The sequence below is a fragment of the Pectinophora gossypiella genome, chromosome 15, assembly GCF_024362695.1.
Source record: "Pectinophora gossypiella chromosome 15, ilPecGoss1.1, whole genome shotgun sequence".
NCBI classification, from domain to species: Eukaryota; Metazoa; Arthropoda; class Insecta; order Lepidoptera; family Gelechiidae; genus Pectinophora; species Pectinophora gossypiella.
In genome coordinates this window covers 404,778-415,401 of record NC_065418.1, presented here as the reverse complement: position 1 = coordinate 415,401, position 10,624 = coordinate 404,778, and the positions used below count along the sequence as shown (strand labels likewise).

The window sequence follows — 10,624 nt, the reverse complement described above, 5'->3', positions numbered from 1 at the left end:
AATGGTACAATTCAGGCTTGTGATTTCTCGTAGTCGCCAGAGCCACAAGTCATCCTGCAGCCACTATTATAATTACTGATATTTGTTCTGAGATTTTATGCATAATGTGACTATCGATTATCTAATTATGTCGATATTTTTTATTTTAGTAGGAACACTAGTGTGCCTGACAGTACCGTTCCTTTTTATGCAGCAGATGAGCTAGACTAAAATGTAGAAAATAAATACGTATTTATTTATGAATGACATAAAACTTGAAAGAAAAGCAGAAGTGGAAGGTTGAAGACGAATCTCTCTATTAAATAGGACACAGACACATGAAAGCCCAAACGCGGTTAGTTATTATGATACTGGCCCCGATTCCTGCAGACACCGCCTAATTTTATTTTAAGTTATATCCGTCATTTTCATATCCGTCGAAAAGGAAAGGGACGGATGATTCACAGCTCTTAATTTTAGGAAGAATGAGCAAATTAATGTGTCGGGTTATTGACTGACGTAAAATTTTTAGACGGTTGGTTTAGATTTGTGCTTAAAATTGACGTGTGTTCCATAAATTTTATGCTTGTCGATTACCCGTCCCTTTCCTTTTCGGCGGATAAGAAAATGACAGATATAACTTAAAATAAAATTAGATGGTATTTACAGGAATTAGCACCACTATTTTTATCGTAACATGATTAAAGTGACGTATCTCTTGTCTCTTTGACGCTAGGCGAAGTACTATAATCTCTAGCAGGCTATAATTATGATCATGTTACGTTAAAAGGTGTAAAAGGTATAAAAAATAAATCAAAAACTTGCATCGTTGACTGTTTTTTATTTGTAAGTAAATACAAAAAATAAATATGCCTTTATAGTAGGCAAATATATACCTATAAGACTTGACTTTCATACCACCAAGCTGATTAGAAAAAGATTTTCGCCAAAAAAATACACAAATAAATTAGGAATTTTAACATATTATTCTTTAGTTTCGTCTTTTTGTCACAAGGGAAGCTAAAATTTTGTTTTAGTACATTCCCTGTAACATATAGGTACACATAACATATTATATTAAGCATACCAGATGATAGACACACAAAGCCTATTATTAAAAACCTATTATGATAAAAACATAAATTAACTTACGCCTAAAGCTACCCTTGCCAAGTCTTTTGATTTACGGCATTTCTTTTCAAATTATATTTGAATTATTTAATCTAGACAAGAACTTTGATTGGATACTCAACTTAATTTTTAATTTAGTTTGGTAGTTCTAGAACTAGCTCTATCTCTCTTGCACTCGTCGTAAGTGTAGGACGGCACTATTGTTAGTGCTGTCAAACTAAATTAAAATTTAATTTAATTTCGGTGTGTATTCGGACGCACACAAACCTAATTTTAGTTTGACAGTTCTTAAATTATTGCCATCCTTCACTTACAATATGGGCAAGAAAGAGAAAGAGCTAGTTTTAGTCCTGCCAAATGAAATTTAAGTTGGTGGCTGCACAAATCGGCACCATGATCGATCGTCTAATAATAATTTAATGCATCACGAAAGTAAGAAACACCATTTTCCTTTTAATACAATTTACAAGCTCGAGTAACCAATTTTATTATTATTTATTATAAATTATACAACACGAATATAAGAATTTCACATTCTAATTTTATTATTAGATTTCTTAGGTTTTTTTAACATTAAAATCTAACGTTAATCATTATTTGCGTAATAGTTCGGAACGTATTCTATAAATGAGAAACTTTGCAATCGGCGTTCCCCAAAAACACGATAGATGGCGTTGTTAACTTTTTTCTTCGTAAACTTCTAATTTCATGGATAACACAGACATATGCATCTTTTATCTTTTTGGGTATAAATGACGACTCTTTTAATTACACCAAGTTACAATTGCATTATATTTTTGAATCGTTATGTACCCCAGCAATGAGAAAATAGGTAATTATGACGTTAAAAGTGAACAACGCCATCTAGCGTATCGTTTTTGGGAAACGTGGATTGGAAAGTCCTTCATTGGGATAGTCGTGAGCTTATGTCAAATATCGCGTGGCGGGCGACATGAGGGTACACAGTGTACATTTATTGGTAAACATGTAACGTCGATGGCAGTTTATTGGTACGGGTACAGCATGGCGACGGCGGGGTCCTCCGTCTCGAAGGTGATGAGGACATCCTTGAACTTGTCCAGCAGTTGCATCAACTGGGATCTTGATACGTTCTCCATAAACATTATCTCCTCTAAGTGCTGCTCACCCCGTAAGTAACCTGAGGAGAAAGATATTATGAAACGTAAATGGCCTATATATTCCAACCAACCGGATGGCGTATGGAGCATATTCCATTGTTGGATTTTTTGTCCCATTTTAATGTATTATGTATCACCAAAAATCATTTTTATTGGATCTATGTTTACTGTGTGTGCGTTTGTGTACGAATGAGTGAGGGGAGTGCATGCGTGGAGGGTTTGTGCGTGTGCGTAAGGGTGGGTGTGTGTGTGTGCGTGCGAGCGTGCGTGTGTGTGTGTGTGTGTGTGTCAGGGTAAGTGAGTCAAATCAAATCATATCAAAGTAAGTGTGTAAAGGTGATGGTGTGCGAGGGTGAGTGCTTGTGTGAGGGTGAGTGCTTGTGTGAGGGTGAGTGCTTGTGCGAGGGTGAGTGTGTGAAAATATAGAAGAGACGTAGAGCAATGCGTGTACCTTTCTTGTGCAGCTGCGCCAGCAGCAGCAGGTCGTCGTGGTCGGCGGCGGCGGGCAGCGCGGCGAGCGCGGCGCGGTCCTCGGCCGTGAAGCAGTCCAGCGCGCCCGCGCCCGCGCCCGCCGCCGCCGCCGCCGCCTCGCAGCTGGCCGCCGCCGGCACGCTCCACACCGTGGGCGGCTGGAAGCTGCACGCACGCACACTTCAATACATTACATACATACAATATACCAATTGGGAGAGGTGCGTACATCCATCGCAAGATGAACTAAGTACCCACACACACCTTTTTTGTTAGACTAATGTAATAATAGGTGGTGTCATGTCACATCGTCGCGGTATATATATATGTTACTTTTTGTTTATTATTTTGACGTATCAGGTCATCCTCCCACCTTTTGTTCGCCTTTCGCCATCTCTAGGGTACCAACTGCACCCCAAATATACTAAGTTTTATTTTATTTTTTCAAAAATTTACTACTATATGGAGCTCTGAAAGTGCTTCATGCGTTGCATCTTCGTGCGTTGAACCCCAGCACACCCTGTACAAAAATCGCATTCTTACCGTGTGCCCCCTAACACGTAGATTCGAGCGAGACACAGACCGCGCGCTCTTCTCCTTAATCTTTACCGGCTCATGGCCATTTGACTAAAGCAAGACCCAAAAAGAGTGAGGACGACGCCTCATAGTAAAGTGCGAGACAGAGATATTTTTTGTGTGCCTCTGAGCATAATAAGCTTTAGTTTCACTTACCTCATTTCACTTTGCAGTCTTAAATTCAATGAGACACCATTCCTCTTCTCATTCCCATTGACCATGCCATTGCTATTCCTCAAATGAGGTGCAACCTCATCACTTTCAAACTTATCTTCATCACCACTGGAGTTCAATCCGTTATCACCACCTTTCAAGGACAAGTCTGACAACCGTGACGGTAATGTTTTAACCTTTTCACTTTCCTTATCAACCTCACTGTGTTCTGTACCCGTTATACCGTTGACACTCTCTCCATTACTGATATGAGTAGTGCCATTGATGTTATTTGAAATACCACTATCTACACTGTTACCGTGCAACTTTTTCTGTCCGTTGTCACTTTTAAAATCACAACCGTTATCACTGTTCACTTTGACGATTCCATCGACGACATCCATTCCGTCGTCGAAGGAATGGTGTGCGGAATCGACGTCATATTTGTCGTAGTTTTTCTCTGCTTCTATGACTATAGGTTTTGTATGGCTGAAGTCCTTTTTGCTTATGGTGTTCTCCGGATAGTCCTCGTCGGAGTCCGGAAACATTTTGGTGTCGTTGACCGGCTCCGGCACGTGGTTGAGCGACGAGAAGGATATGCTGCACGACTGGTTGTAGATGTCATGCTTCTCGCAGAAGTACTCTTTACCGTCTGGAAATAGAGAAAAAATAGTAACGACGGTTGAGTCTCTGCATAAATATATAGTTGAAGTTTCTTTTAAATTATTCAAATATTTACTGATTGTATTTTTTAGTTATGTATCGTGTGCGTGAGTGTGAACGTGTGCGTGTGTGCAAACATGTGCGTGAGTGCAAACGTGTGCATGAGTGCGTGCGTGTGCATGCGTACGAACGTGTGTGTGAGTGCGTGCGTGAGCGTGAGTACGTGTGTGTGCATGAGTGTTTGAGTGTGCGTGCGCGTGGGTGTGATAGAAGTGAGCGCGTCACCGTCGAGGCGGCCCCAGTGCGAGTTGAACTGCACGTAGGTGTGCAGCTGCAGCAGCAGCCGGCGCCGCAGCAGCCAGGCCACGGCGCGCGCCAGGCGCGGCCCGCGCCCGCCGCCGCCGCCGCGGGACACGTACCACAGCGGCGCCGGCAGGGAGAACTCGCCCAGCATCTGTGACACATACCGGTACTCGTGACATAACATACCACCACGCATCGGAGGTGGAATAGCATACATTACATATACATGTAAAATAAACGGGATAACGCAAGGGAGATAACTATTTCTATGTCCTTAATAATCTTGATTGCCTTTTGTATGTTTTTTATGACATTTCTTTATATAATACTATATCTGCAATCAGTTTCGTTTTTTACTATGAGCTGAGATTTGTTACGTATGAAATAAGATACAATAAATAATGTTGTTGTGACCTGCAGCAGGCACATCCCAGGGAACTCCTTGGCGAAGTCGGCGACGAGCGGCGAGTGCACGTGCACACTCGCGCCCGGCGCCACCACGTACACGTTGCCCTCGCACAGCGGGTAGATCACCGTGGCCTTCGCCCAGTACACCAGGTGCCCGGTCAGCTGGAACACCTGTACATATACGACAATTAATGAAAAAGACATAAGAAAAAAAAAATCTGACTTCCTAATACTTCCTATAAGCAAATAGACTCACATTCGCTAAGAAGTTTTTCTAAAAAATATATTTATATATTTTATTATATATTTTTTTATAAATACGCATACATTAAGTAGTACGTATACATTAAGTAGTACTTATACGTTAAGTAGTACGTATACATTAAGTAGTACGTATACATTAAGTAATACGTATACATTAAGTAGTACTTATACGTTAAGTAGTACGTATACGTTAAGTAGTACGTATACATTAAGTAGTACTTATACATTAAGTAATAGTACTTATACATTAAGTAGTACGTATACATTAAGTAGTACGTATTATACAAGTCTCTATATAGAACCAGAAAAGTACTTTAACTCCGTTTCTCGTTTCAACAAAAATAATCAAACATTTTTTTATATGATCACAATGTTTATTTGCCCCAAGATGTTTCTGATTTTAATTGATAATAAAAAACTACCCTTACAAAAGAAAAAATATCAAAATCAGACCTGTCCCTGGCAAACAAGAAGTTAGTTAGGAAGTTCCGGCTTTATTGTATGTACTAACTGGAGGGTTAAAAATGTCACATCGAAACAATTCATGTAAAAAAGCAATATTGCTATTTGACATTTGTATGCATTGCGCACTTATTTATACATGCGCACTTACGTAATCGTTACACGAGTCATGTCAGGGGCCTTTGGAGACTCAATAATAATCCTGACTTCTCTCATCTCCATTCTTGTGGCATGTCATCAAATAAATACTCACTTACAAATATATAACATTCATACATCAGTTCACGCCTATCTCCCGTTGGGGTAGGCAGAGAAATAAATAAATAAAAAATCAAAGACTTCATGCATGCTCGAGGTCAAGAGTGCTACCTGTGTGAGCGTGAGGTCAGCCTCGATGGCCAGGGTCTGCAGGCTCTTGAGAGGGCTGTACAGCTTGATGAGCCGCAGCAGGGCCGCGCTGCCGTCCAGCGGGATGGACGCCAGCAGCGAGTTAGGGTTCACCTGCGACAACCAACACTCATATCATAAATGCTAAAGTAACTCTATTACCTTTTCACGCTTAAACCGCTGTACCGATTTAGATAAAATTTGGTGTAGAGTTAATTTGAAAACTAGGGACGATCATAGGATAGTTTTTATCCCGGGAATCCCGCTATGGGGGTGAAGAGGATATAGAAAAAACTGGTTAAAGGGAAAGAAGTTTTATAGCTGAAGTTTTTAAGTTTATAAATAGGTTTTTCTTTTCTTTTTTTACATAGATAAGTATTTTTGTAATTATTTGTCAGTACCTTATGTTATTATTATTGTATGTCACAACATGACTAAATGTGCTGAGCGCTATAAGCATCGCTTCCATCTATATACCTACCACATTTATGACAATAAATTTTCATTTCATTTCAAGATTTGACGTTTAGTAAAAAGTAACTGATTTGACTAGTTGGAAACTAACCTATTCCCAAATAATAAATAAAAAAATAAGGGGACGCGCGGACTGTGTCTCGCACACATTTACACATCAGGCGGTACACAGTAAGAGTAAGATTTTTAATGAAGTGTCTGAGGTGTGACTTAGGTAAGGGGACCTTGTGAAACCCGTATACTGGTAGGTCATTGTAGCGGACCCAACTAGTTGGCCACCTAGTTCCGCTCACATGCAACAGATGGCGCCACATTCAATAATGCAGTCTTCAAGCGGTCGTGAAACGCGATATCGAAGTTTACACAGCAAAACGCATACAACTTCCAACACAACACTGTAGGATCGTCGATCCCTAGTCACACTACCAACTTGTGGCTAGCGGGGTACTATGCTCAGTTCGGTACCCCGAAAACATCCTTTGGCGGCAGCACACCCTCGCCGCCAAATCATGAAACGTTATTTCACTAACCATTAGCAAAATTCCATGGTAAGGCCTGAGTTTCTGCAGACACTTGTCTATCGTCTCTGGCTCTATGATGGCACCGCGGTTGTGGATCTGATGTGCCTTGTGGGGTAGGCAGAACGACAGGAGAACCCACTTGTTTATACGGACTTGGACTATGCCTGAAACAGAAAAAAAAAACAGTTAAACACAGATGTTTTGTCATTGTGTCTTATATCCGTCTCGTGATTATAAAAAAAATAAATGTTGGGTAATGTACATCCTACACAGAGCAAATTGGGAATATCCTTAGAAAAGGTTCAGTACAATCTACTCTGAACCTGCGTGCTTGTATGGAACAATTGATGAATGTGGAGGAAGCATGAGAAGTGTGGAATTCAGCCTTGTCTCTGCTTACCCCGGTGACAACAGGCGTAAGTTTATATGTAAATATATATAAAACATTTTTGTCATGATGTACCAACCAGTGCTACTAAGCTCCTCGAAGACCTTCTTCATAGCGCGCGCGAGGGTGCTCCGCTGCAGTATGAGGTGGAAGGCTGACTTGGGCGCGTCGTCGGCCGGGCAGGTGGTGGAGCTCACGGACAGCCGCAGGTTGTCATCATCATCATCGTTATCGCCCGAGTTCACCTCGCTGTCCATCGACGACACCTCGTCGTGGGCGGCCAACTGCATAAGTTTTTTAACATGGCTGATCTTCCGATTGTCCGAAGGTAAGATGATCCGTGCTTCAGAAGGGACGTCAAGCCGTTGGTCCCGGTTACTACTTACAGATAAGTACGTAGTCGTTACACGAGTTATGTCAGAGGCCTTTGGTGGCTCTACAGTAACCCGAATACAAGGGTTGGGTTGGTAATCCACTTCAAAACCCACATGATAGAAGGAGAGACTGATTACGATTGAAAGAATTGCGTAAGATATGAGGAAATATAAATAATAACATTATGTTGGTATTTAGTTATAAACACGTCCGACCCGCACGGCCGGCGAGCTAATACTGAACAGATCAACAGACGGCGCTGCCCCCACCACTTACTACGCAAACACTCATTGGTCAACACGATTCTATACGCTTACGCTACAATAGCGATAATTATTCCGAGTTATTTGTGGAGACGTATTCTTCACATGTAATCTACTAACATAACATCTATACTATATACCGTTAATTAACGATAATAAAATTTACTTAACAATGACTCTGGGCTAAGGCTCTTACTGAATGGTGGCCAAGGGATGGTATGCGATATCGAGGCAGACCACCAGCCCGGTGCCGGTCGGGTGACATTGTGAGGTATGCGGGAAAGCAATGGGGACTTGCACAGGACCGGAAAGGATGGCGTGAAAGAGAGGAGGCCTATACCCAGCAGTGGGTCGATACAGGCTGACTCTGGGACTTTGCAAAAGACTCATATGAGAGACCGGTATTTGTAGACTAAAAACAAAGTGACCCAGGATGTCTTTAAAGGAATGTCCATTAGAACAAAAGAGCCGGAAGAAGTTGGACTGTTTAGGTGAACGTGCACGTTCACGCGCCGCAGGAGCCGCACGCGCCAATGCGATCGCATTTTATAAATCTTTGTATGAAATCGTATGCAACGCCGAGCACCTCTACGCGCCGTATGACCCGCATTTTGGCGCAAAACGTGATGACGTCGGCGTCTAATTAGTACTTGTCGTATTGTATCACCTGAATATGAATTTAAACATCATTAACAAATACTCACCATAATTTTCATCTCCTCAGTGAGATAGGAACATCTTTTCTCTTCATGCCTCAACGCCTTCCCCAGTCTTTTGCTCAGATCATAGTAACATTTTACTGAAAAATTATTAAAATAGAAAATTAATATAGTATTGTAATAGTGTCAATTATCTCAGACCAAACAAAATTTTATTTTAGTATATTAGTCTAAAAAAAGTATGGTCCTTCACTTGCGATAAGTACAAGAAAGAGATGTAGCTAGTTAGAAATGTCAAATTAAACAAAAATTAAGATGGGAGTTGCCATATTCATTGATAAACTAAACAAAGATTTTGCAAGTATTGCCCACTTATTGAACTAGACATACTTTCTTGCATATTCAGGAATTATTTCGTTTAGGAAATATAGGTAATAATTTGACACCAACTGTATATAAAAGAAAACTAAATATTTAAATGAAGGAAAAAATTATAAATAAATATATTATATGTGTGTGTGTACCTATAGAGTGACTAGCAGACGCCTGCAATGCAAACACAATATTAATCAGGATCATAGCAGTGTTGTCGTCTTTGTTGGTGCGGTACGGCAGCAGTGTGGGGTGTCCGACAAACCGTACATCATTCACTTTCAATTCAAACTTCTGGTTGCAAAGCTCTGCCTTGACAGCAAACAGGGTCGACAGCATTTCATCTGTGAAACCACTCAATTGACCTGTAAAATAAAGAGGAATTATTTATTTATTTATTTATTTTCGGAAAACCAACAGCTACTTTAAACAATATATACATATAAAAATACATACGATGCAGGGGAGCCAATTATAGGTTTCCACAAATAGATTATATTGGATATATACATTAGAGATGGGTCAAATAGTGATTTAACAAAATATTGGATATTTCAATTACATTTTTTTTTTCAGAAAACCAATAGTTACTTTAATCATTGTAGAAGTAAGTGTATAGGATACAAAAGAACTAATTACAGATTTCCACTAATAGACCAAAACCTATTTATAATTATCTTAAGTGCAATTCACTAATAACAGATGGTGATACAATTCACTACCTATCACATTGTTCTGAAAGCTTGGTGAAGGGTTGGGTAACTACTCAGTTTATCTCAACTTATTCTTCCTCCTACCTTCGATGAACCCAAAAACCAAAGAACAGGCACAATACAAATGAGTCATTGTAACATAGCTTAAAATACTAACAAAAGACTTGATATTGTTTCAAGTAAACAAAATTACTCCATTAGTCAAGTCAACATAATTATTATTGTTCTAGAGTTGAACCACTAACAATAAACATTCATTATCACTGTTATCTATTCTCATTGCGTATTATGTTCTCTCGCAGCAGGAGGCAGGAAAAACAAACACTGGGGTAAGGACCTTTCCTACCCAGTTACGACCTTTTGAGGAAGTTTATATTTTTCGAATGGGTTTTAAACCGCTCACCTTTGCATATGTTCGATGTCTGCGATTGTGGATTCTGCAATAAATCCTCCGTTTGACTCGAGTTAATGGCGTAAGGGTTCTGGCGCCCACACTTCTTCTGCTTACTTTCATCCTTATTTTCTGTCGTATAAGGGTACCTAAACAATAACCTGTCCCCTTTGCTGTCCGATTTCACGAAAAATATGTTCAAAGGATTCACTTCCATGATTGAAAGATAGGTACAACCAGTAAATAACTCAGAATCAGTTACTGTATCATCCACTATGTAAGAGGCAAAGAATACCCGTAACTAACACATGAAACAATATACATATTTTTAAGGATTATTAAGATAGAAGTGAACACAATTTAGCAGCAAAAAGTGATCAATAGAGCCTTAGCTTTCAAAATTACACAAAAAAGTACACCAAAATACGACTGCAGATCATGTTGCACAAATGAATGAAGACAATGAAATTGACAGTTGACAGATAACTGAACTTGAACTGAACGATAGACGAACGAACGGATTGACTTGAGA

The 10,624-nt window shown here is 40.0% G+C and overlaps 1 protein-coding gene across 1 annotated transcript; it reads right to left on the bottom strand.

Moving 5' to 3' along the window:
• Positions 1-800: 800 nt before the first annotated feature.
• On the bottom strand, positions 801-10,557 carry LOC126373091 (GATOR complex protein NPRL3). Its single transcript, XM_050019088.1, has 11 exons — positions 10,105-10,557; positions 9,141-9,353; positions 8,662-8,756; positions 7,399-7,603; positions 6,941-7,095; positions 5,919-6,050; positions 4,830-4,994; positions 4,398-4,566; positions 3,453-4,101; positions 2,701-2,885; positions 801-2,269 (listed from the first exon to the last, which is right to left on the bottom strand). Exons 1-11 carry the CDS (start codon positions 10,307-10,309, stop codon positions 2,115-2,117), a joined length of 2,328 nt encoding a protein of 775 aa, XP_049875045.1. The 5' UTR covers positions 10,310-10,557; the 3' UTR covers positions 801-2,114.
• Between the last annotated feature and the right edge of the window lie 67 nt (positions 10,558-10,624).